Genomic DNA, 26,849 nt, shown 5'->3' with positions numbered 1-26,849 from the left:
CTCTGTCACACGCCGATTGGTTATGAATTCTGAGCCGGGAGCCGAGACGCGCCTTTTTCAGGCCAGAATGTGCTCCGCGGCGGCTTTACTGGAGACGTCAGAGTCGGACAGACGGGTACAATGCGGATGAGTCGCCGTGTCATCTGTGAACGGATCGGGACGGATCTGCTGAACTGCAGGCGCGCCCGGGAGCGCCCGGGGCAGCACACGTCTCTGACGGGGTCCGCACGTGGCGCCTCTCACCGGGTTCGATCGGTGGAGGATTCGTCTACCTACCATCCGCCGCAATGGTTGATAGTGGAATAACACGAAACGGGAACAGGCTGCTGCGAGTCGACAGCAATAAAGCGAGCCGGAATTTGTTTTTAGCGCGCACCCATACAATATGCATTTGTAATTGGAGAGGAGATGGCATCCCACCATTTCCGTGTTTTGTTCATTTTGTTTCCCATAAAACTAGTATGTAGTCAGATAAAAATACAATGCGCCCAGGCTGTTCAACATCAAAACTTCCATAAAAGTGAAAAGAAACACTTATCTGAATATTTATCAGAGGGCAATCTGGGATGTTTGCTGGACGCAGCGTAACATACGGTATTAGTTCCCATTTCAGATATGTATCACCGTTCAACAGAGCGGGCGTCGTTGGGTCTGCGGCCCGCGGGGTGTCTGTCCTCCCGGTCGGCGCTCTCCGCCAGTGACATTCCTGCGCCGCCCGCCGGGCCGTGAGAGAGGCACGGTTCCGGCGGACTGAGGGGCCGCGCTCCACTGCGCTAATCCCACAGAGGCGTCAGCGCGCTGATTTACCAGAGGCCAGTCGTCCGGCCGGGGTCCTCAGATTACCGGCCGTGGCGGGCCCGGATTACGGCTCCGGGCCGGTCCGGAGTGACGCTCCAATCCGCCGGCCGGAGGATTAGCGGCGCGCTCAGTGCTCACCGCGCGCGGGGCGCATCTCCACGACACGGCGACCCCACGGCCCGGCACGGCGACCCCACGGACCCCACGGCCCGGCACGGTGACCCCACGCACCCACTGCGGGGCACATAGGAATAGGGCATCTCGGGACCTGTGCCCTACCGCAGCCCGCCACACTTGCCCCGGGATGTAGCCCAGCACCCGCGCGCCACCGTGACCTCACGCAGTACATAGGTACCTCGCAGAGGACAGCATATTCGGACAGAGCGGGAGATGGTCTTCACGTAAAGGAGAGCTGCGCGCGGGAGGAGAGCACAGACCGTTCTGCCCGGGGTCGCGGCCCACCCCAGTGGCGGCTGGAAGTTCTCGTCAGCCGGCGAAATCCGCCCTGGGACGGTCGAGTTCCGCGGCGGGGCGGGGAGACAGACCCGGGCGCCTCCAGCTGTATCTGGCCGAGCCGCCGACCCGACTAAGGTGCTTACCGGCAGCTCTGTCACCGGCCCGGCCCCGGAGTTCAGGTGCCGAGCAGAGACCGTCTTTGGAGCGGCCGCCGCTGTAAAGGCGCCGACTGAGTGGAGACCGGATATAGACGGCTGCGGCGGCACTCAGAGCCAGGATGGGCAGCCAGACGCCCGAAAGGTCTCCGATGTCGGCCCGATAGGGTACTGAGGTGCAGCAGGCGGAGGCATCAGGCGGGGCTCTTGGTCATATTTCGATCGTGACGGACGGAATGCTTCATTTTACTAAATCTTATGAAAATGAATGCTAAGTAGCTGCACATTCTCGGCACATTCTATTGTCAAATTGAGCTCATTCTACAGTCAAAATTACAGCTCAAATTGAGCTGTAATTTTGTATAATACTTTGAGGATTTCATATTCAAATCGCCTACAGCGTAACCAATATTCATGTCTTCGTACTTGAATTGAAACGTTCTAGTGACTTTGCTTCAAAGCTGATGGACAGCCGGTCGGAATTTTGCAATACGACGTGCTACGTTATAATCGGATCTACAAGCCCACGCACGCCAGCACAGAACAAACCGTTCTTCCGTGATTTCAATTTACTTTATTTCAGACCTGAAATGATATGCCTGAGCAATGAGGTGGAAGAAGTTTGAATGTAGATAATATGATTATGTTGCAAGTTGACAGTTATGAAATGGTAAGCCTTTTTCTACCTGAACGAAGCATGGGAGTAACATATCGTCCGTTCATGTTATCAATTCTCATTGACTCGCTCATTTCGTCATCGTCTACTGATTTTTGTCTACTGCATTTTAAATAGGTACCTTATCTCGCGCTAATACTATGGAAAGATCAGTTTATCGGCATGCCAAGCTTATTTGCACCGTCAATTCAATTGATGTCCTCCAAAGTTCAACTTCAGTTAATTTTGTTGCACTGTTCACCTAAAATGAAGCGGACAGATAAAACATCTGCTGGACTATGCTTGGTCGAGGTATGGCCTGTATCTGAGCTCGATGGAGATCACTCTACATAGATATCCAATTTAGCCGGCCAATGTATGCATTATATATGTATGCATGTATGTGTGCATCAACATCACAAACCATTCACAATGGCAATTCAAATCACCGTATACCCGCTCTCTTAGCCCCATTCATCTCTCCCGCTAATCTATATATTCGTTCTCCCTCTCCCCTTCACCTCTCTGTCCTCGCTATCACAGCCGCACTGAGAAGCTTATACCTATGTATAACTACCTAAGTAGCCATGCGGGCGGGCCCCACGCACTGGGTTGCTCACACGGCAGCCATTAGCTCGCTGTTTGTGCAGAGAAATGTCGCCGTGGGTCAGGTCGGGAACGCGGCAGCTGGACAGTTGTGGGCTGCTCTGAACGCCGCCCCACCCACCGGCTGCCTCCTCCCCTGTTTTTATATTCATCTCCAGGGTAAGTGCCGCCGGCCGGGCGGTGAGCGCGTGTGGCGCGGGCCGGCCAGTGGCATTAATTGGCCATCGGGCCTCTCCGCCACCGCCGCGCCGGGCGGTGAGAGCGCCGGGCGACTGTTAAACTAAAAGGTGGCGTATATCTGTCGGCACCCTTTTACGAGCGGCGCGCGGCGGGCCGGGAGCGGCCGCCCGGCCGCGGGCTCCCTCCTCCGTGGCTGGGACGCGGCATCACTCGCGCTCCGGGCATAGCTGGCCGGTGTCGGAGCGCCAGGACTATGTGCGGCACGCCGGCCGCAGACGGCTCAATCAGAGCCGTGCCGCTGCAGCTGCCCGAGCTGTCGGCTACATGTGTCAGACATCCCCGGCGGATATCGGAGCACAGCGCGCTCTTTGATTCAAACCGGCAATACACGTCCGGCCGTATGCAGATAAATGACTGAACACAGTGCCCGTGTGAAGTGAAAACAAATGGCGAGCCTACCTCAACACTCTCCCAATAGCACCACTCTGACAGCTCCCGGATATGATCTCACAACTCCCTGACAGCAGCACTGTCACGGACAGGACAGCCCCGCCGCCACCTGGGTCCTCAGTACTCCCAAACTGTCACCGTCCCGCCATCCCTGTCGTCTGAGCTGCCATCCCTGTCGCCCGAGCTGTCACCGCCGCCGCCCCCGAGTGTCGCCGCCGCCGCTCGAGCGGTGCCGTCGACGTGCTAGTCCTGTTCCTGACGTGTCCGCCTCTGAATATGCAAACGACCGTAATGTGACGAGGTCCGCGCCGTCGCCGCCGACGCCGCCGACGCCGCCGACGGGCCATTGTGTCACGCGCTAAATGCCCCGGCGATGGAGATGTCGCGGCGGAGGGCCGAGACGCTTTGGCCACGACTTACTGCACGACGGCGCTGATCACACGCCCGGGAATGGGGGGATATCTGAGCGAGAGGAAATGGGCGCCGCTGATCCTTTGGGTCGGACTCGCTCGATGTCATCTTTGTACGTCTGATGTACGACTGGAACTAGCCGTGAATTCTAACGCCCTTCCGAAGAAACGCAATTTGCTGGACGCATAATATGAAACGTTATACAAAGGAAGGAATCACAAATAAACTCTCACCATTCCAACTGTCATGAGCATGACCGTAATTTAGGTAAGATTGCCTGATGATAAATTTCGTTGTGGGTTTCCATGGTAGATGATGAGTTTGAGACTTGACTTCCCTTTAGGACCTTAAATTCCGTGTCACAACATTTCTTGGATTTCATATGAAGCTATTTCAATGTGTCCCTCTTTTTCGGACTGACCTCAAAACACAATAGTTGCTTGACGCTTGTCTGCAAGCAAAATCCTTTCAAACAACTGGATCTTACGGGGAGATTCAGCACTCAGCCAGCCCTCCCGCGGATCGGCTCATCTTTTCACCGTCCCCTCCTAGGGGAGACGGCTCGTCTCGCGCAATCCTGACGTCTCGCCGGCCTGCCCGGCACCGCTTCCGTCTTAGTGGAGCATCTGAGTGACGTGCTGCCGCCTCCGGCCGGCTCCCCTGGTCCGGAACTGCTCGCGCCGCCGGCCCGGCCGGAAGCCGAGGGCTGCGGCGGTCCCGGTGGGGCTGCGGCGGCCCCGGTGGGGCTGCGGCGGCCGACCCTCGGACCGGCTCCCGGCGGCAGGGGTGCGGCCGAGTGCCCGCCAATCGTCGGGATGGTGCTGGCCGGGGGACCACGGCAATCCGGGCTGGGCCGAGGTGTGCTCAGATAACAGGGCGTAATAGCCGTAACGGCAGCCCCGTGTTTGTCCGGAGGGGCGCTGTGTATTCAATATCGTGATGGAGCGGCTGGGGCGGCGCGGCGACCGGAGCTGGCCGCCGGGGAACCGCCGACACCGCGCCGCCCCCGCCCCCGCCCCCGACGGAAGGGTGCGGATGGCCGGACGGGGGCCTTGGTAGAGTGGCGGCGCTGTGATTGATCAGGCCCATCAGTTTTCGGCGGACTTTTCACCACCGCAGCCCCGCTGCCGCGCGGACGTCTGAATGATCCCGCGGTGACTTCCGGTCCGCCGAATCTACCCGGTGATACCGGCCGCCGTGATACCGACTGACAGTGATACCGGAACACGCTGGCAGTCCACAGTGATACCGGAACACGCTGACACCGAGCGAGCTCCACAGTCCACAGTGATACCAGTGATACCTTCCTCCAGATCCGCCCCAGCTATTGGCGACCTCGCTCGGTCACGCGGGTCGGTCCGGCCCATACCGCCGCTCGGACTGATAGAGTCTGACCGGAGAATCGGCCAGCACCCAGCAGGAGTGAAATCAGCCAACACCATGATGCTGGCTGAACTGTTCCACTGCTAACTGATCGCGAAGTAGCTGGGGAGGGAGCCGTGGTCCCTTGCTGCTATCACGCTGTCCCATCCGCAGCGCCTTTATTGGACCTCGAAAAGAGCCTCCTGCTTTTAGTATTTTTGATCATTAATCGGCTTCGCTCTGATCCGCTTTCCTCGTTCAGTTCTTGTGCTTTTTCTCCCACCTATCTCATCTTTGATTTCCGCTCCACCTCTAACCTTGTTCCTCCATCACGTTTTTCTACATCGTCTAAAACAGGACACCTTTCATCTGCTTTTCTACAGACTCGGTGACAGCCACCATTGCTGCGCTGCGCGCGTCGTGTTCCTGTCTCACTGCAAAGTGAGCTCACGGGACCGGGGCTGCGGCCCGCCCACAGGGACGCACGCAGCGCGCACCGTACTCGTTTTTTGGCCGGGCCGTGAGAGTACTGGGCTGTATGGTCAGACAGGCAATCGATAGGGAGGAACAGAGAAGATGAGAACGCGCCGGCCCCTGCCAGACATGTCTGAGTGTGAGAGACTTCCAGAGAGGGCAGGGCACTTATGGTGATTAATTAGACCGTCATATTATGCTGAGAGAAATAGTCTGTGTCATATGTAGGCTATCATGGGTATTTATGAGAAATATGCATCACATACAGACACCAATTATTGGTTATCGAACAATACATGTCCAGCTATGACCAGTTGAAACGAGGAGCGCTGAACGACACGTCCTGCCGACGTCAATGTGTAATCAGCGTCGCGTCGAGCCTATTTGACAGCAGCACTCGTCAGACGAGGCTGGCGCGTCAGCTGACTATGAATGCTGGCCGCCGGGCCGCTCGCCCCGCCCTGGACAGCGACATATTGCCTCTGGACGGGCCGGCCGGGCGGCCATTCAGCGCGGCTAATTTGATTTCCTCCGTCGACAGTGACTGTGTTGTCCAACACTAACAGGAAAAACAGGCACCGATCGATCTGCTGCGAGCGCGGGCGGTTTAATTAATGGAATTACATTAAGCTATGCTAGAGAAGCAGCGTCTAGCAACTGGCAGCGAAGAAGCACAATAGCGATGCCTATTTATGTTAACAATGAACTCAATGCTATTGTTTGCTAAATGGGGAAACTATCAATCAGAATGTCGTTATGTTTTGGCAAATAGTATATGTGCTTACGATGAGCAATATGCGATTTATAATGAAGCCTTCCGAAAATGTCCAAAGTGATTTCCGTGCCTCATCGTACCTCGTTTCTCCAATATGTTGCCGTGTGTCCCCTCGCGTGTCTGCGCATTCTTCCAGCCTTGCTGTGCCTCGTTCTAAATTTCGCTGATCTTATTAAGCTCCAACTCACATAATCCACTTAGGCGACTAAAAAACAAGCAGTTTGAGAGGTTCGACAGGCCGCAGATTGCTTTCATGTGGGAGAGCGGGTGAGAAAGTTGGCTGGGGGAGATTGTCAGAATTGCCTGCACCGCGCCACCGGCGATGGACGGCCCGAAACTTTTTTTGTCATCATGCCTTTTTCAACAACAAAACACCTGTTTACAAGTTGCTGTTTTTTTTTTTTGCAACGATGATTTCATTGACCATGAACCATTGTCCATTGGACCAGTCTTGTGTACACCAAAGGTGTCTATGTATCTACAATAAGTAGCTACCCTGGACCAAGATCTCATGCTCGAGCATGTTCCCTTCCAAGGCCATATAACCCTCCCTTCAATACGCTAAAGCGGCGCGCTTTCTCAGTGGTGTGGTTTCCAGTGTTCCATGAGGTTCCCGAAGTGGTTCCGTCCCAAACCTCGGTACTGGTCTGTAGCGGTCCAACGATGGCCCTGCCTCGTCCCCCGTTGAGTTGCCGTATATGGTAACGACGACCGGTGCCGCTCCCCAGAGGCCGCCCTCTGACCGTGTGCTCTCGGTCTTCCAGCGGCCGGCGCGCTGCAGACGTTCGAACAGCAGCCGCAGTACACGGAAGTGAACCCGGGCCAGACCACCGTGCTGCACTGCAAGGTCTACAACAAGGCCGGACAGTGCTCCTGGCAAAAGGACGGCTACGTGAGTATACCGGCACCGGGCACTGCAGGTCACCGCGGGCCACCACCGCAGCGGGCTGCACCCTGGGCGCCGACACACCGCGGGCCACCACCGCGGCGGGCTGCCCTGGGGCGCCGGCACACCGCGGGCCATAGCAGGCCTTCGGTCAGCCGCTGGTGGACAGCACATCGTGGGGGGCCGACTGAGGACTGGTGCGGGGCCGCGGCGGGAGACGGTTTAGCTGATGGCACGAACGAGATTGTCTGTGGGATTGGGGATAGACTGCAGTGTTGGCATCATGGACAGACAGCGGGATCCATGTTCAGTGTTCATGTTTCGCTCTCCGGGGTCCGCAGTCCGAAGTTCGTTGTCCGGTATTGGGGCCCTTTGTGCGGGACTCCCGTCAGAGGCCCTCTCTCCACCTTAACGAGCTTCCCCTCTCGGCACGCGCTATTTACCGGCATAGTCGTGTTTGTGTTGGAGACTCGGCCAACTTTTACAATGCCGGCGCGCTGGCATCAGAAACTTCACTGAGCTAGTAGCATATCTGTTTCTGTCTCCGGCCTATGGGCTCGTGTTGTCGGGAAAACAGTTGGCAAACGAGAGTTTACGGCCGTGGACTCTCACAATGAATTGGGGCGTTTCGAGAGCGCCATTGGCCTGGTACGATTAGCCTTATCGATTACGCTTAAAGCTACTCTAAAATCAAATAATCTTGTATCTGGTTTTGTAGCGTTTCAGTCCGAATCCGGGCCGCTATCGCGGCATTTCAGCGGCGATTCAGTGAAGCGGAAAACGCGGTTATTAACTGGCAGGAGTAACGGCGCCACTTTGGCCGGCGGCGACTCTCGACGGTGTCGGCTCTCGTCGGTGGCGACTCCCGTCGGCGTCGATGACGTCGGAGCGGCGCTAAGGGCCGCCACCTAATAACGGCGCCGTCCGCCGCACCGCCGAACGAGGAGGGGGGAGGGGAGGTTACTCCGTCCGTCCTCTCCCCGGGGACGGGCAATACGGCTAATTTAGGCGGCGCGACGTGTACGCCGTCCGGCTCCGGGCGACATTTCCATATAAACCCAGCTGATAATGATCAGAGGCAGTCGTATTTCATCGCGGCGAGACGTCGACGGCGGAGACTGGGACCGATGGGGACTGGGGAGGGGGCCGCCGCTACTACAACGAACCTCCCCTCCGAGAGTGTGTGTGGGGGGGGGGGGGGCGCCGAGTCAGCAGTTACGACCGAGACAACATCGCTAACCGGCACAACGGCGAAACACACCCGCCCCAGACCGGTCACTATCTTAATATGACGGCCCGAGAGATGAATCAACCAAGCCAGACGCTATTTCTGTCTAAATCGGTACATAAACGCAAACGTATGCCGTCATATCGGAGGGGATTCTCCCGTTCAGCCGTAACTGATAACCGAACCCAAACAAATCGGCGTGACAAGCGGGCCACTTTGCAGCTCGGTAATATGCACGGTCCGCTACTACGGTATGGATCGGTCGCCTTATCACGGGGTGGCAACTGCCGTCACCAAATCTGCACGCACCACTGGGCGCCAGTCGGTGTCGGCTGCTGTTGTTCCAGCGAGCAGTGACCCAAGTGGATGGTGGTGCCCAGCTGGGGCACCTTGTCCGAGCGAGAGAATCTTGTGTGATATGATTCACATTGCGTTTTCATTTCAAAGCTTTTTTTTTTGTTTTCTAATTAGCTCAAAGACGAGCTTTAACCCTCGCCCCGTTGGGGGGGGCCATTTTGGCCCCCCCTGTGGTTTTTCCTGAATAGCAGGAAAACGGCGGCGCGCAGCGCCGCCAAATTTTCAGTACCTTCCCGGGCATCAATTTGACACCTTCACACCAAATTTCAAGTCTTAGGTCACCTTAGGTCAGGAGTTATTGAGGTCAAACTGAGGTCATGTTCGAGCAAAAATGAGCAAAAAACATGCAATCTTGAAACGCTCACCAAATCTACAGTTATCACGCAATTTCAAAGTTCTTTATATGGTCTAGTAGACAAAAAGCGGCGCTACAAAACTGCAATCTCGGATTTTCAAAATTTTTGGTTTTTGACCAAAAAAAAAATCAAAAAATTGATTTATTTAGAAAAACTTGAAAAAAATACCAAATTTTCCAAATTTCGGAAAAACCGGAATATATGTGATAGTCCCAGCGCTCTTCTACATACATACCAAATTTCAGATCGATATCTCGTTTTTTGGCCAAGTTATAGCGAAAAAACTGTTAAAATGATGACGTCAAATTTTTGAACTCAATTTGTAGCGATTCTAGACCACGTACGGCAAAACAAAGCCCACCATTGAACTCCCCGTGACGAGCTGCATCGATTCGATACCCATTTTATGCAAAAATATTAACTTTGAGATTTGACCTAATTTGACCTGACCTTGACCTGACCTTGACCTGACCTTGACCTGACCTTGACCAAAACGTGATCTAAGCTGGCCCCAAAGGCTGCCTGACCCATATAATCGCATTTGTCATGTAAAATGGACCATAAAGCATGTATCACACGACACTTTCATATTGTGACCCCCCGTGACCTGACCTCTGTGACCTGACCTGGTATCAGTGACCTCAAATAGCAAAATATGTGTTTGAAGAACATTTCCCCATCGATGATTTTCAATGAAATGCATTTTACTCGATTTTACAACGCATTTCTTGAAGTGCCTGTAAACGGTGAAAATTGGACCTTTGACCTGACCTGTGACGTCATCGGTTTGACCTAGGTCAATAAAATTGGGTCACAAGGTAGTTCCCCGTTGGGGCTATCCAACGCCGTTTACCGCTTGTCGCTATGTTGCGTGGTTCTCGAGATCTTAGGGGGGCCATAATGCCCCCCCCCCAACCGGGCGCGTTGCTCGGCAGAGCCCAACGGGGCGCGGGTTAAGCATTAATGGATTTCAATCGTTTAACAACTCATTGGACTAAATTGATTTGTGCGTGTTAACTGTGCATAACAGCTCACGACCTTATGGTGACTTCACACGCCATCTATTCGCACATCGTCTGTGTTTTATTGCTGCTAACCAATCATCCATCCAGTTAACAGTTCACCATAAATAACGCCCGGAAGGAAATAGGTCTAGCCTCAGGAGCTGGTCGACTTGAAGGTTCCATTGCGTTCGTCCGGCCGCAGTATGAGCTGGTGCGAACTGGCTCCGAAGAAACTAACGAACTAACACAGAGTCGTGTCGTGTACTGAGCACAGGTATCTCCATAGCTGGGAGTGTGTCCGCTGCCACCCAGCCCACGTGCCGTGGCTGTGTAATTGTCGGCAGGGGTCGGTGCTCTGTTAGCGGAGGTCTGAGTTCCGCGGCACGGCAGTCTGCTAAGTGGAGGGTCTGAGTTCTGACGGTTCCCTATTAGTGGAGGGTTTGACGGTTCCCTATTAGCGGACGGTCTGGGCAGTCTGTTGGCGGAGAGTCTGACAGTTCCCGGTTAGCGGAGGATCTCACGGCTCCGCTGCTGGTAGTCTGTTAGTGGGGTCTGACGGTTCCCTGTTAGCGGAGGGTCTGACGGTTCCGGGGCCGGCAGATAGTCAGTGCAGTGGCTACTCCGGCGGCGCCCGTCTGTATCCGGCGGCTGACGGACTGATGGTAGAAGAGGCTGTGGAAGGACTGCTCTGACGGTGACGGTGCGACCACTCACCTCAATCCGCCGTCATCCATGGATGTGTTGACCCATGTCCTCCCCAGTGTCGACCGGCATGTGACCCCATGTCCTCCCCATGCCAATATGGGTGTACTTTTTTACTTGCACGTGCCAACCACTGCTGACCCTCCACGCCAATCGGGCTTTGCCCCTAACATCCTCGTGTCAACCGGTCTGTTGCCCTGACCTCCACCACCCCAATCCGCCTGCAACTCTGGTCTCTGACCTCCACCACCCCAATCCGCCTGCAGCTCTGACCCCCACCACCCCAATCCGCCTGCAGCTCTGACCTCCACCACCCCAATCCGCCTGCAGCTCTGACCTCCACCACCCCAATCCGCCTGCAGCTCTGACCTCCACCACCCCAATACGCCTGCAGCTCTGACCACCACCCCAATCCGCCTGCAGCTCTGACCTCCACCACCCCAATCCGCCTGCAGCTCTGACCTCGACCACCCCAATCCGCCTGCAGCTCTGACCTCCACCACCCCAATCCGCCTGCAGCTCTGACCTCCACCACCCCAATCCGCCTACAACTCTGACCTTCACCACCCCAATCCGCCTGCAGCTCTGACCTCCACCATCCCAATCCGCCTGCAGCTCTGACCCTCTGCTCTGCCGTGTCGCCAGCCAATCGGGCCGGAGCAGGACAAGTACGAGTGGGCCGAGTCGCCCGACCAGGGCGACTGTTCGATACGGATCATCGGCGCCGACCTCAAGTACGACGACGGCCTGTGGATCTGCCAGGTGACCAGCAGCAGCTTCCAGACGCAGGACGCGCTCAAATCGGCGCCCGCCCACCTGGTCGTCAGAGGTGAGTCGACTGCCGACCGCGCTGAGCAGGGGGGGGGGGGGAGAAATGCTAACATTGCCGGCCGTCTCAACCGAAAATGACCGCTTTCAGCAAACCCACTAGAGGCGATAGACATTGAAAAAGAAAGCGGGCTGATTTTTCTCGATGAAAGAAACACCGGAAGTGGTTGCATCGTATTCTGCATGTAATTTACTCATTCCTCATTGCGCTTTTATCAGTCACACTGTGCGTTTTAGTCGTTCTTGTAATCTGTCGCTATCCCACTCTAAGAGCTATTGCACAATTTGTGTGGTTTATGTGCACATACATGGAGGTCTCATTTACTTCATTCAATTGCCTTTCACTACCGCCTTCCCGAAAGTGAATCCAGACGTCAGTCATCATATCTCATAACTGAGATTATTTTAAGCGTCCGATTCTGTCGTCGCGCCGTCCAGGATATGGGGCTCGCTGAGCGCTGATGGCTCGGCCGGGCCGGACAGATCCATTGGACGCGCCAATCGCGCCAGCCGCTTCCCGCCCAAAGTTGGCGCCATTTCCCAGACGGCTCCTCGGGCGCCGCCGTCACGCCGTGATTTGGCGCGTAGTGCGCCAGATATGGCGATGGCGCGCCACTCTCGCCGCGGGAGTGTCACCCTCTCTGGTCCGTCAACTGACCGCGAGAAGTCGACCCAGCCATCAGCCCATTGTAATGGGCTGATAGCTCGGTGGCTGAGTGCCTGGGTCTTCGATAATGATAAGAAGCAGGGAATCTTCTCAACTTGATGAAAATGTACACATAGGATGATCGTGCATAAAGGTCTGCCTTTGTGGTTCGTCTGTCTCCTCTCCCTCTCTGTCATGCAGGCGCTGCCCACCACAGTTCGCTCTGTCCATCGCCGCTATCCCGCTTCCGCTGTTCGCCGCCGCGCTGCTATCCTGCTTCCGCTGCTATCCTGCTATCCACCGCTGTTATCCTGCTATCCACCGCTGATATCCTGATATCCACCGCTGCTATCCTGCTATACACCGCTGCTATGGCCTGCTATCCACCGCTGCTATCCTGCTATCCACCGCTGCTGTCCTGCTATCCACCGCTGCTTTCCTGCTATCCACCGCTGCTATCCTGCTATCCACCGCTGATATCCTGCTATCTACCGCTGCTATCCTGCTATCCACTGCTGCTATCCTGCTATCCACCGCTGCTATCTCGTCACTGGGAGACTCTGGCCCGCTCGCGCTGCCACTTACCGCCGGGCCCGGCTCGTCCAACTGAGAACTCGATGGTCGTCGTTTCTCTGCGGTTAGAGTGTTTGTCTCTGCCGCTCCTCTCTTCCCGTGCACCGTGGTTGGGGAGGGACACCGCCGCGCCGGCCGAGACGCGGCGGATAAAGGACCTCGGCGGCGCCGCTGACCGAGTCGCCGCTGATCGCCGGCCGCGCGCCACAATCGGCGCGGCGGCGCCGTGTTGTTGTTTGGAGGCCGGGGGACTCCCGGGAGCCGTTTTCTGGAGAGGCTCCCGGACCGAGCGGGCAGCTCCAGGTAAACAGGCGGCGGGCGCGGTGGGAACATTCCGCCCCGGCGGCACCGCAGAGGCTGAGGTGCGGGCGGGGCCCGACCGGCTGAGAGCTGCGGGGCGCGGCCCGGCCGGCTGAGGGCGCTGCGACCACTCGAGAGGCAGATTCCCTCGGCCACTCACAGAGGTGTTAACAACTGGCTGTCAACCCGCGGTAGGCAGTCAGCAGAGCTGCGAGGGTGGTTCTCACTGTCGACGCGCGAATCAGCCGCCTCAGAAAGCTGAGTTCCGCTGGCCGGGCTCCGGCAGCTCGGGCGCCCCTCCCATCTGACCCCAATTAGCGGCGGCAGTGAAATGAGCGTCCGTCTGCCGGTCGGGGGCTGAGGACGGCGCGCTGAGCTGGCGCCGCCCGGAGCGCCCGGTCAGCACCTCCCTCCGCGCCGCGCCGGTCAGCAGTCGGACACATTAGCCATGCAGCTCCGCGCACAGCCCGAGTTTACACCGCTCCCCGAGCGGCTCCCAGAAGCCCTAAGCTGCTTAGCCAACTGTCTGCACAGTTAGCAGAATGTGATAACTCTCTCGTCTTTGTTACTTTTCTGCATCACATGCTCGATCTGAGGCATATTAAAAACCAAGCAAAAATGCTTGATCTGAATTTCCCAAGGAAAACGGGATAAGCTTCTCGTAGAATATGCATTCTTCTTCTTTTTAAATGAATTGTGACGAGACGAATAAACGTCTCATTAGGTTGCAAACGGTCAAAATTATATAGCACAAGCTAATTTTAATATGATTATTATAGCTCGTGACACCAGTGATTCCAATAAGACTCCCGTGATTTCAGTGAGCTCTTTGAAATTCCGTGCAGTCAATGGACTCCTCAGGACTCCTTTGCCTCATCTGGGTTTCCAGTAATTCTCACGACGTCAGATAACTCCTCATGACTTCTTTGTCTCATGTGGGTTCCCGGTGACTCTCATGACGTCAGAGGACTCCTGAACCTCGCGAGATTTACCGTCGATCATGAAGGCGACATTTTCGGACCGGAGATTAAAGCGAAAGTTATCTGGCAGCGGAAATACGGCGATGGCTTTATGATGACCTGCTAGGAGTAAGTTTGCGAGCAAATTAAAACCCGTATGGAATTAACAAAAGTAACTGGAGAAGTGGTTGATAGTTTCCGTTTTGCTGGCATGCTGTTTGATACTTCTATAGCCGTCGTGTGAATGATGATTTTCGTGACGCGGTAACTTCTCTTTTTTCAAATTACGGCATGTAGGAACTAGTTACTAAGCCAAGTTCAAGACAAAAATCTGCCAGACCTGCCTATCAATTATCTCCATCTTTATTTATCCCTCTGAAGTTTGCCCTGTCCTGCCGCCGCGCCACCTGTCCGCCACCAGTGTGTGAGCTGCTCCTGCCCTGTGTCTGGGCAGTGAAAGTGCTCCTCCTGTCATGCAGTGCATGTGCTCCTCCTTTACCGTACTGTCCCGTGCCGTCGGCATGGTATGAGTCCCTCCTGCACTGCGGTGTATGAGTCCCTCCTATCCTGCGGTGTACGAGTCCGTCCTGTCCTGCAGTTGTATGAGCTTCTCCTGCCCGGCGGTGTATGAGATGAGCCCTCCTGCCCTGCAGTGTATGAGTCCCTCCTGCCCTGCGGTCTATGTGTCCCTCCTGCCCGGCGGTGTATGAGCCGCTCCTGTCCCGTCTCGGGCCGGCTGCAGTGGTATGAGCTCGTCCTGCCCTGCCGCCGCGCCGGCTGGCCGTGACAGCCTCCCAGACGTGGGACCAGCGGCTCAACTTTGGCCCGAGTTGGCCGGCAGGCGCTCCTCGAGGGACGCTGGGACTGCGGCTGCTCCGGGCCGGAGACTCGGCGCCGGGGCTCCGGCTGCTCCGGGCCGGAGACCCGGCGCTGGGGCTCCGGCTGTTGTGGCTGTGGCGGAGACCCGGCGACGCGCCGCTGTGGGAGCCGTGCCGGTGGGCTCTTCTGTGACCTGTGCGCTGACAGGTGATAGGTCTGGGCTGTTTATCACAATATATGCTTTCAACCCTGTTTTCATTCTACACTTTCTTCCAATGCTTGCTTGCTTGTAACCATGCCTCCGTCCTCGGCCCCACGTTCATTGCTCACTGACTTGATGCACTCACGGTAGCTGCGTTGGATCGGTTCCCATGTGTCCTCGTACCGATGAGCCGTGTGGTCGTCTGTCCCCCACCCCCGCCCTCACCGGCAGTAGCGGCGGAATACCTTCAATTAATGGGGGCACTGACGATTTTTGGTCCCATTCTTTCCATGCAACGCCCATAGGGCTAATGTTGAAATGCCAAAATCAAAGGGGGCACGGTGCCCCGGTGCCCTCCCTGTTCCGTCGCCTATGCTCACCGGTGTATAACATTGGGTGCGTGCCGTTTCAGTGGAGCCGCAGGTGCCCCAGATGGAGCACCGGGCGGCCACCATCGGTCCCGGACAGAACCTGACGGTGCGCGCCGGCGAGGAGGTGGACGTCCAGTGCCGCGCGCGCTACGGCAACCCGCCCGCCATCATCAAATGGTTCATCGGTGAGTGACGCCGTGCTGAGACATGGATGAGACACGTGACGAGATGTGGTAGGTGAGACGGACACACTTGGTGGGATGAGGGCTGAGACGCACACGCGCTGGTGAGGTGAGCGGGTCCACGGCCACCGGGGCACCACCGCACAGAGACATTCATGTTGCGTGGTACGTGTAAGGAAAGGACGATGCTGCAGGGACTGCGTCCTGAGGTCCATGAGGCAATGACTGATTACAGTACCAGTCACAAGCCTTAGGACTGTGGTATCCGGACTGGCTCATCCACAGTCCGAGGACTTGAGCGCACGGACTGGCCTTGTTACAGTCCGAGGACTGAGACACCCTGCAGACCGGGCTCTCCGCCAGTCCGAGGACTGAGACACCCTGCAGACCGGGCTCTCCGCCAGTCCGAGGACGGCGATACCCGGAGGCCGGACCAGCCTCTCGGGCACCCGGGGTCGATCCGGCCGTGAGGGATGGCCCACTAAATCAGCACATAGCACGCCAGCTCAGGACACGGCGCGCCGCGTGGCGGCGGCAGGCGCTGCGTCTGGTCCGGCACGGGGCGGCCCCCGGCAGACCGGCCGGGGGCTAACGACCGGCCGCCGGGCCCCACCCGTCCGCGCCGGCCGGCCGGCCGAGATTGAGACCTCCTTCGGCTGATGAACGGCGCCCGGGACAGAGCCGGCCCGACGGCACCCGATCGCTTTTCGATGGCTGGCGCCGTCGGCGTCACAAACGAGCTGCATCGCACCGCGCCGGGGCCCCGGACCCCTCCCATCCTACTGCGGGAGCCGGGGGGACGGGCTCTCGGCGGAGGAGGCCGCAGGACAGCAGGTGGGAGGCATTGTGCGAGCGAGGTACCTACTGCACGCCCTGTAATAATTTCAGAACTGCTTTGGTAAGTAAGGCTGCCAACTAAATTTTGCAATTCATATTGTATTTTTACCCAGGCAGGACAGCTACACAGACTGTTTCAACACCTTCCATCCCCATCGTTCAGCAATGGGCAGTGGGCATCCAGCTCTGCCCTACCAGCTCATGAAACTGCCCTCCCCCATCACCCCCCCCCCCCCCTTCCAGTTGACCCTTCGCCCGGGGAAACGCCACCGAAGATGAACGGGAACGTTCAAATCTCCTTAGAGCCAGGACCTCCCGAAACATAAATCCCCCGCTGTTCGTCGATATCCACTTTTTAAAGTTAGCGATCGTATCTCAACAATGGCCGATGGGTGGCATCCATCCTCAATATAGCCGGCAGCAATTCGCCAGTGGACATGTATTAGGTGGCATGCATGCGGCCGACCAATATTTAAATATGTTTCAGGCGGTGACGATCACTTTTTCTTTTATATCTTCTTAGCCTCTTCTTTATGGACGCCATTTAATTGCGTCCCAGAAAAGCTATTTCTGGCACCTAAAAGCTGACTCGCCCCAAAATTGGTCCTCAGCACCTATTTGGTGGATACCAGCAACAATCATGGAAAATGACCTTAATTAGCTGTTTCTGGCACCTATACATCGGTACGCCTTACTCTTTTTTCTGAATCTGGCACCTAAATGCTGAGCGTAGCACCAATCTAGTAGAAAAATGAACTACTGGCTGGTAGAATCATGTTGTTCTGGTATAATGACCCCTGGAGTCTAGCCTAAAGGTTGCCAGTGCAGCTACACTCTAAGACAGCCCCGTAGTGATCTCAGCATTGTATATGACGTTTAAGTAAGCAAATAATATTGATTTGTTTGAAAAAACAATGTCATTTAAATATTTAAAAGCATTTATTTGTAATGCTTAAAGGGAAACATTTTTGTGAGTAATTGTCTCGATTTTGACCATTAAAACGGGTATTGTATTTTTTGACGTCATCAAATAGCTCCAAAAAAGAAATGTAATGTTTTCATTCCGTTCAAGGCCGCTCAAGAAACGCGGGATCTTGCGTGGGACATTGTCCGTTGTTTGCCGCGCAGAGTTGTGCCGTGGTTGTGCCTTTTTCATCCGTTTCTTACTTATGTCATATGTGTGCATGAAGCTTTGATTTTGTTTTTGGCTATTGTGTGGCCGGTCAGTCAAACGCCCCTGTAGAAACCGGATGCTGCGTTTGATCAAGATGGAGTCAGACGATGATTGCAGAAAGCTAATAATATTGAAAAGAGGGCCGGTTGCGTGGCATGTCTGTTCAGAGTTTACATTTTGCTTTGCTCCAGTTTATGACCTGAGAGCCTGGCTGGAAGTGACGGATCCAAACTTTTCACGTTAAAATGGCTGAGGGTGCAATAATCTCTATAGTCTCTACATAGCGGGCTGGTATAGGAGCGTCTTGCTGTGCTGCACCATAGCTGGCTAGTGATTCTCTTTTGGCTAGAAATGGCATTAATCATTATCTCCACTGGCGAAAATGGCACTTGACATCACCGAATGCAACGTTCATGTTTGTTAGGATACATAAAATCAGGAAGATTACGCGAATTAGGTAGGCAAACGTGGAATAAAATAGGTGCTGGATGTTTTGGTTTTGGTGCTGAATCAGCAAACAGCAAATACGGAGTTCAACTAGACGATCTGGCAACTTTAGGCTGTGTGGAAGCAATTAGGTGCCAGATTCAGATATTAGGGTCGAATAAGCATTTTGGGGCTGATCAGCAATTAGGTGCCAGAAACAGCTTTTTAGGGACCAGAAACAAATATTCCCCCTTCTTTATCAGCCATGTCTATTGTCTAGTCTGAGCTCCAGTGTTAGGTCTGTCATTCTTTTACCGAATCACTTTGCATTAGTGGCGTGTCAATTGGCATGAAGCTATTTTTTGTACATGTATGTCATCAAAATGCAGCTGAATTGCTGTTGCTGATTGTTGCTACTGCTACGCCAGTAAATATTGTGCTAAATATCCACATTTGCGGACAAACGACGTTGATTGTGATAAGTCTTTTAAGCGCTGAAGTCAAGAACTGTAGGCCGTTGGAACTATTAAGCAGCAAACGACCCACTTAATGTGTCAATTAGCGGTTAAAGTGCTCGTAAGTTTAAACTCAAGTGGCTACTTTTAATTACGTACCGCTGATATCGTTGACACCGAACATTGACAACGACCTAACCTGGCCTTACGTAGGACTGACCTGACCTGACCCTGACTCTGACCCTGACCCTGACCCTGACCTCTGCCCGCAGGTGATAAGGACCTGACGCACCTGTCGACCCAGCGCAACCAGACGGAGCTGGACAATCCGAAGACGTCGGCGGCGCTGTCTGTGTTGCGGCACTCGTTCGGCCGAGCGGCGGCCGGCGACTTCTTGCGCTGTGTGGCCGTCCACCAGGCCTACGACACAAAGTCGCGCGACACCATCGCCAAGCTGGACGTCCAGTGTAAGCGCAGCGGGAGCGGGAGGGCGACGGTGGAAGACAGGGAGGGAGTGGTGAGTAAATGAGTGGGTGAGTGAGTGAGCGAGTGAGTGAGTGAATGTTGCGCATGTTTCGTCCCGGTCTTGTGTGATGTCATCTTCACGCTTTAGCCAGCTGCTTCAACATTCGTGATACTATTTACTAATGTCTGAGACAATCCGATTGAGCGGATTCCGGTCCGCCATGGGCCAGTGGCGGGCGGTCTCCGTGAGTCGACCGATGCGCCGCGCCGCTGGGAGTGGATCCCGAGCGGTGCCGGGGCGGACCCCGGGCGGTGCCGTGGCGGACTCCGGGCGGTGCCGGCGCGGATCCCGGGCGGTGCCGGGGCGGACCCCGGGCGGTGGCCGGTCCCGCTGCAGCGTCAGCCGGCCGGGCCGCCGCTCACCGGGGCGGTAAATTGACCGGGAGTCGCGCTGAGCCGACCCCATCCGTCCGCCCCCCCCCCCTCCCCCGCGGCCGCAGCAGCGGGGCGCGGCGCATAGCCAGTCGACAAGTCCGGAATTAAGCGATTACAAGGTCTCGCTGGCGGGAGATCCCGGCTCGAAATAGCGAGGTGGCTGGCGTTGAGGGACCCGTCGGCGGCTGTCGGCCCAGTGCAGCCGTCCCCTCAGCCGGTCAGGGGGCGAGCTGCCACACCGGCTGACCGGAAACGGTGTCCCCTCAGCCGGTCAGGGGGCGAGCTGCCACACCGGCTGACCGGAAACTGTGGCACGGCCGGCGCACTGCACTGGTGGCACGGATCTCTGCCAGACACCGGCCGACCTAATTAAGCAAGTCTGTCTCTTTCCGGTTAAGGGTTTTTTGTGAAGTGTAAGATGCCTACAGTCTATACATTATTTGGTGAAACATCAGCGTATTTTTATCCGGACTTATTACCATAAGGTACTAATAATCATTGTTCGGTAACAATGTTCAACTCAGCTAACCTAAGGTGAAAAACCGCGGAGCAGAAAAACACAACATGCGTAAATAATCAGCCAAGCTTCCTGTCGTGGCCAGACAAGGATGGTCTTTCAGCAGATGTTGATGCTCTGTCTCAGCGCCGACAGAGACAGAGTGACGTCATTTGTAGCTGTCTACGTCACCTGCTGGGCGTCCAATCAGCACCGGGATAGCGGGGCCTCGTCAGAGCCGACCGCGTACCAACTGAACCCGGCATTGCTGCAGCGCGAGTGGATGCACGATCAGAGCATCTACACGGTCAGCTGTGGTCGAATTTAACCGGTCATTTTGTCCCAGTCACTCAAAAATACACTCAGTGATCGCTCAACAAACACAGGTTCGTATGGTGTTAAAGAGTGGCTCTGTCTTCTACACATATTTTCTTCAGTCCGAAAAGTTAGTTCTTCCAGCTGCCTTGACCATATTAGCTGTTGTTGGACCGAATGCCAACGAGCTCCTTAGAATGGTTGAACTTTCGCATTGCATACTGATAGATGTGGTCGTGGAATGTGGACGGGAAAGAGAGGAGGGCCGTGACGATCTGCTAGACGGACGACCAACTCGCTGAAAGTCACGTCGGAATTCAGAACTGTAAAGGGCGGGGAAGACGTAGTGGTGCTACATTCTAGATCGCAACGCCCGAACGCTGCAGCGTTTCAGGTGCATCCGAGCCTTTTTAAGTTCAGTCACATTTTAAGCAAGTTGCATGCATTGACATTTCACTGGATCCACAAAATGTCGTTCAAATAATTACTTTCATTCAAGAGCATCTTGCATATAGCGTATTCTAAGCCAGAATGAGTCTTCTGTTCAGGTTGAATGTCAATTTTCACAAAGCCCATATGTAGATCGCCACGTAAAATGTGACGGTGTCTCGCTTTCCGATAGCTATCCGCAGAGAGTTTTCAGTGACGAAACTGCACACCCGACCCTATATTCTCAGTAACCAGCTGTCCCTGGGGCTTTGGGGACGGCCCTCCTTCCTCGTAGAGCGCCCACGGACGGCGCTCCCAGGGGGATTGGAGACGACCGTCTTACCTTGACACGACTGGCCTTCTCAGGGGGCCCGGGGATGGTCCCAGTGCCGAGCCCAGTGAACACATCCAATCCGCGTGCGGTGTTGACGGCATGTGAGCTGAGCCGACTATAGGGATGACACGGGGCAGGTCAGCCTCCCTATCCACTGGGCCGGTCCAGTTGCATTGGTCACCTGCGCTAACAATTTAAAATGGTGAGAGGCGAGAGCGCACTCATCCTCGACTGCCACCCTAAGTTCTCTCAAATAAGTTCTTTTTGTGGTGACTTTGAAAAGAGTTGGCCATCCATTATCCAATATTCAAGTATCATAAGCTTGCAAGCCTTTTAATTGAATTGAATCGATGCTATTTCAGAGCGACAAGAGTCGGGTTTCAGTTCACCTCTGGAGTTGATGACTCAGTTTTCTGGCAGACAGCAGTGCAACTCAGCACCGCAAAGTTGTCTGTTTTCAGGCGGTGAACTGGGCAGAGTTCCCGGAGCCCCGCGGACTGGCCACTAATGCATCGCCGCTCGAATGTCGCCCATCCGAGTCCGACACAGGCGTCCGCCCGGCCCGCCTCGTGTGTGTCTTTGTCAGGGTGTCAGTGTGTCACGACACCGGCCGCTGAGACGAGTATCGGCCCGGGCAACTGTCGGTGAAATTGAATCGCCGCCTCCGCGCGCCGCGCCGCTGGGCGCTGTGGGAGCGGCGGGCCGTCACGTGCACGCCCGGTTCGCCGAGCCCGTTCACGGGGACTCGGGAATACCGAGATGGGTCGACCAGAGGTACTTACACCGTGCCCACTGCAGGCAGCACTGCTAATGTCAGCCGCATTGTGCACACTCGGCGCTCTGAAATATTCCCCGGCACATCTGCCAATAATGGTGCCGCCATGCTCATGAAAATTGCTAATGTATCCAATTAGGAAATGATATTGCCGGACGGGCCGCGTGTTATTACAGCCACGGAAATTATGTAAATAAAATGGTAATTAGTGCTAAAAGAAAATTGTGTCCTCATGATGAAACAAACTTTGTTGAAATTTGACCACCATATGTTCTTGGTGCATACTTGTTATTAACATTTTGATTATATTTGAAGAGTGAAGAGGATCAAAAGCATTATTGCAATGTGTAACACAGCCTTAGACCCTTCCAATGTTCAATTTCTGCAAAATTGCAGGTGTAAAGGGCTGCATGAGACGGCATTATTTGTAGAGTGTGTTTCGATATTTAAGTAAATAAACGTTTGGTTTAAACCCGTTTTAGCTCCTTTACTGAAACAGCTAAAATGCATTGCTTCTTCACACAAGTAAATGTTCCTAATATTAGAAAGAGATGGAAAAGATCGGAAATGGAAAGATTAAACGAAAAAGAAAAGGTCAATGAATGATCATATCACGGTCTATTTACCGTTAACATTGCTTGTTCAAAGCCGTTGGTTAGTTCCGTTTTATCTTGGACTAGCTCCCCTTCGTACCTAAGCCAACTTTTGTTCCATTCATTTCATTTACTATTGTTCAATTGCTCCAGCCTGACACTCCGTCGCGTTCACTAAGTTACTTACAACTGTGCCTGGTAAGTTGACTTATATTAGTTAGTGCTGTTACGTTATTTCAGTGTCGAATTTTCGTTATGTTATAACTCGACAAGTAATAAATGTTTTCGGCAGCAAGCAATATTATTGCAACCGCTGGCTGCTGTAAAACAATGCGACTGATTTTACGTAGAAGAATGAAATGGGTTCTCAAAACTTGTGGATTGTTATTCTTCGAGATGTACTACGATACACATCTGCTCGTCGCGCCAGCGCGGCTCACATTTCCTTTTCATTCACCGAGTTCCGTTTGCTTTTAAGCTCAGCCGGAAACTTAGCCGGGCTGCAGACTCATTGATGCCAAGCCCAAGTTCGGCACGAAGCCGTTCCACTGCATAAGGGCGCGGGGCGGTGCGCGCCACAGCGGCGTCGTTTCGGAGAAGTTGGCCGGCGGCGGCCACCGGCGGCGGACGACACTGGCGCCCAAGTTGGTCGTCATCATCGGCGCCGCCACCAGAGACGGCCCGCGAGTCGAGAGCGGCGCCGGCCGCCGTGACATTGGACGGCACTCAGCGGCGCCGGCCGGACCGCTGCGCCGGTACCGAGAACGGTCAGCGCGCCGGACAGCGAGACTGAGACAGCGAGACAGAGGCAGCACTACCAGACAGCGAGACAGAGACAGCACTATCAGACAGTCAGACAGAGAGACACAGACAGCGAGACTGGGACAGCGAGACAGAGACAGCACTACCAGACAGTGAGACAGAGAGACGCAGACAGCGAGACTGAGACAGCGAGACAGATACAGCACTACCAGACAGTGAGACAGAGAGACACAGACAGCGAGACTGAGACAGAGAGACAGAGGCAGCACTACCAGACAGCGAGACTGAGACAGCACTATCAGACAGAGAGACAGAGAGACACAGACAGCGAGACTGAGACAGAGAGACAGAGGCAGCACTACCAGACAGCGAGACTGAGACAGCACTATCAGACAGAGAGACAGAGAGACACAGACAGCGAGACTGAGACAGAGAGACAGAGGCAGCACTACCAGACAGCGAGACAGAGAGACACAGACAGCGAGCCGAGACAGCTCCTCCGGACAGCGAGACACAGACAGCGAGCCGAGACAGTGAGACAGAGAAGCACTACCAGACAGCGAGACAGAGAGACACAGACAGCGAGCCGAGACAGTGAGACAGAGAAGCACTACCAGACAGCGAGACAGAGAGACACAGACAGCGAGCCGAGACAGCGCGCCGGACAGCGAGACAGACAGCACTACCAGACAGCGAGCGGGGAGGCAGCACTATCAGACAGCGAGACAGAGACTGCGCTATCAGACAGCGAGACAGAGATAGCGCTATCAGACAGCGAGATAGAGACAGCGCCGGCGGACAGCGAGCCGGGAGGTAATGCGAACTTTTCAGGACACAGTGCCGCTCTGCACTTTGTTCATCAAGACAGCCCATATTCAGCCCATATTCAGCCCGGATTCAGCCCATATTCAGCACATGCACTTTGGTCCAGGCTGGCTTGCGTAGCGTCGGACTCGCAGGAGCTCGGGCCTGAGCCATACAACACTCAATATAAGTGAGGTCATACGGTTCTAGTTGTTTGGTAGATGGGCATTAATAGTTTAATCAAATATCGATTTGTACCCGCGCCGATCTTACGACGGAAGTTATCGGTACTGGCCGAATACCTACTACGTGTAAGCAGCAAGGGCAGCTTACCAACTGGCCACTGACCGCTGACCGCTCCTAGCTGACCGCTGACCACTGACCGTCGTTCGGTGACTGACCGCTGACCGTCGCTCGGCGGCTGACCGTTGCGAATCTGGCCTGGTCCTCTCGGGGCGGCGCGCGGCCGCCATAGATCATCTGCAGTGGGCCGGCGCGCCTATCCTCCCACGGCCGCGCGCCTCTGAATAGGGGCTCGTAAATCGCCGCCGACCGGCCGCCGCGCCGACCGCCGTCCGACACACTCCCGGTCACACGCGCACGCTATGGGTCGCCGGGAGCGGGTGTCGCCGCGGGGGCGGGAGGCGCCAGGGGTGACAGTCGCCGCGGAATGGCCAGAGGCGGTCTGACGGGGTACTCTGAGTCCGTCCTCTCACCGACGTTTAGGGGCTTGGAGGGGGTTGATGTTTGATAGTTGTCGTCATTCAACATCACACCAGTCACCACCATGATGATGTATTCACTGGCGCCCATACAGTGAAACCAGGTGTCGTTGTTTAGTGAAACCAAAATAAAATAAAGTGACACCACACCACGAGTTTTTCAATTTTGATAAACTCGTGGTGTGATCGGTAACCGATGAAAAGTGACCAGTAAAAAACATCAGACCTGCTGTGGCCTGACCTGTAGCCTGAATTGCGGGCTTGCCCGCCGGGCGGCGAGTGTCGTGGCCCAGTCTGTCATCGTGACCGTCTGCCTCCTCCGGCTCCCGCAGATTCTCCGGAGGTGCGTCTGGCCGGCCGGCCCGACCGCGACCTCGAGGAGAACGTCGACTCTGTGGTGTTGCGCTGTGTGGCCGACGCCAACCCGCCGGCCAACGTGTTCTGGCGCTTCGTGTCGCGAGACACGGGCCGCACCGAGACCTTCTACGTGGACACACTGGAGCTGCGGCCGGTCACCCGGAAAAACTCGGGCACCTACCAGTGCGAGGCGGGCAACACGGTGGGCAAGAGCGAGCCGCTCACCACCGCGCTCGACATCAAATGTGAGCTGCCGCGCGTCCGTCCCTGGGGTGGCCGAGTGTGTGTGTGGGGGGGGGGGGCGGTGAAAGGACGCAGGGGACCCTTTCGGAGGACTGCAATACTTTGTGATTCGATATGTGGTCTGTAACTGTATGTGCCCTTGTTCGTGACCTTGTTATATGACCTGCCCGTGACAGCTGTGACCTAAGCTGACCGTGCGCCGTGTGTGGCAGTCGCTCCGTCCATCTACCGCGTGCAGCCGGAGCGTCGTGTCACCGTGGACCTGTACAACACCACCGAACTGGCGTGTGACGCCGAGGGCAGCCCGCCGCCCAGCTACCAGTGGCTGCAGCGGCTGCCCGACGGACAGGGCACCGTCTTCATACGCGGCACGTCACAGGTGAGGGCGCCGGACAGGGCACCGTCTTCATACGCGGCACGTCACAGGTGAGTGTGACAGACACGACTGCCCGACGGACAGGGCACCGTCTTCATACGCGGCACGTCACAGGTGAGGGCGCCGGGGACTGGCCAGGGCACCGTCTTCATACGCGGCACGTCACAGGTGAGATACGTGTGCCGGGAGCAATTACTGACCGACTGGGAATACAACCTGTGGCGAAACCACGTACGGAACTCACCTGGCGTGATAATGGCACATGGGTGAAAGATAATTGTAACTTAGGGGATAACAACCCTTCCACTACGACTTGATATCCTCTGTAACCGCCATTCCCAGTACTTTGCAACTGGCTGCATTTTTAGGAACAAAAAATAACCAGACCAATGGACGTAATTGCAACAGACGTCCGTTGATTTATGTCCTTGTTTCGTTTAGCTCTGGGCTGAAGTGTCGCCACGAGCCTAATTGCCGTGGGCCACCGGCTGGTCTACCGTCTGTTGCTAGGTCTGAGGGTGTGGGACAGCCCGCGGTTGTCGTCCTCTGGCCGTCAGTTCACTCACTGGCGGATCCAGGGGGGGGGGCCACGGGGGCCATGCCCCCCCCCCCCAAAGGCCTAAAGTGGCCTGTTTGCCCCCCAAAACGCCAGAAAAATTGCTAAGAAAATATACCTTGATGGAGGTTTTTAGCCACTTGGTGAAGTAAAGCTTTCCACAGCATAATATGGAAGCAATATAGTAGCAGTGAGGGTCAGTCAAAAGTTGCGCGAGCGGAGTCGACCTTAACCCGCGCCCTGCTGGGGGTCCTGGATTTCCACGCCCTGCTGGGGGGGGGGGGTGTTTGAACACCCCCCCCTTGTAACTCGGCTCCTGGGCCACGTAGCGATACGCGGAAGGCGGCGTTCGAAAGAGCGTCAAAAATAATGACGAAATCACTTCGGTCAATTTTTTGGTCAGGTCAAAGGTCAGGTCACCAGAGGTCATTGAAGGCAAAATTTCGCCGATTTCCAGGTCGAATGTCGAAAATTTCCAAGAAGCCAACGCATAACTCGGGAACCAATAGAGCTACAGCGCCGCGGAAAAGCGCATTCGATAGCCCTATTAACGCCCTTTC

The 26,849-nt window shown here is 55.4% G+C and overlaps 1 protein-coding gene across 2 annotated transcripts in view; it reads left to right on the top strand.

Annotated features, from left to right (window-relative positions):
- Positions 1 to 26,849, top strand: part of LOC122381252 (kin of IRRE-like protein 3) — a 102,731-nt gene that overhangs the window by 60,767 nt on the left and 15,115 nt on the right. For both annotated transcript variants that reach the window (XM_043365219.1, XM_043365226.1), the window contains exons 2-7: positions 7,087 to 7,214; positions 11,501 to 11,684; positions 15,595 to 15,738; positions 18,900 to 19,094; positions 25,090 to 25,359; positions 25,570 to 25,736. In XM_043365219.1, coding sequence (XP_043221154.1) covers positions 7,087 to 7,214; positions 11,501 to 11,684; positions 15,595 to 15,738; positions 18,900 to 19,094; positions 25,090 to 25,359; positions 25,570 to 25,736 — 1,088 coding nt within the window. The remainder of the gene's footprint in view (positions 1 to 7,086; positions 7,215 to 11,500; positions 11,685 to 15,594; positions 15,739 to 18,899; positions 19,095 to 25,089; positions 25,360 to 25,569; positions 25,737 to 26,849) is intronic.

The sequence above is a fragment of the Amphibalanus amphitrite genome, unplaced genomic scaffold (assembly GCF_019059575.1).
Source record: "Amphibalanus amphitrite isolate SeventyFive unplaced genomic scaffold, NRLGWU_Aamphi_draft 000010F_arrow, whole genome shotgun sequence".
In the NCBI taxonomy this organism is placed as follows: domain Eukaryota; kingdom Metazoa; phylum Arthropoda; class Thecostraca; order Balanomorpha; family Balanidae; genus Amphibalanus; species Amphibalanus amphitrite.
This window is presented reverse-complemented; position numbering and strand designations above follow the sequence as displayed.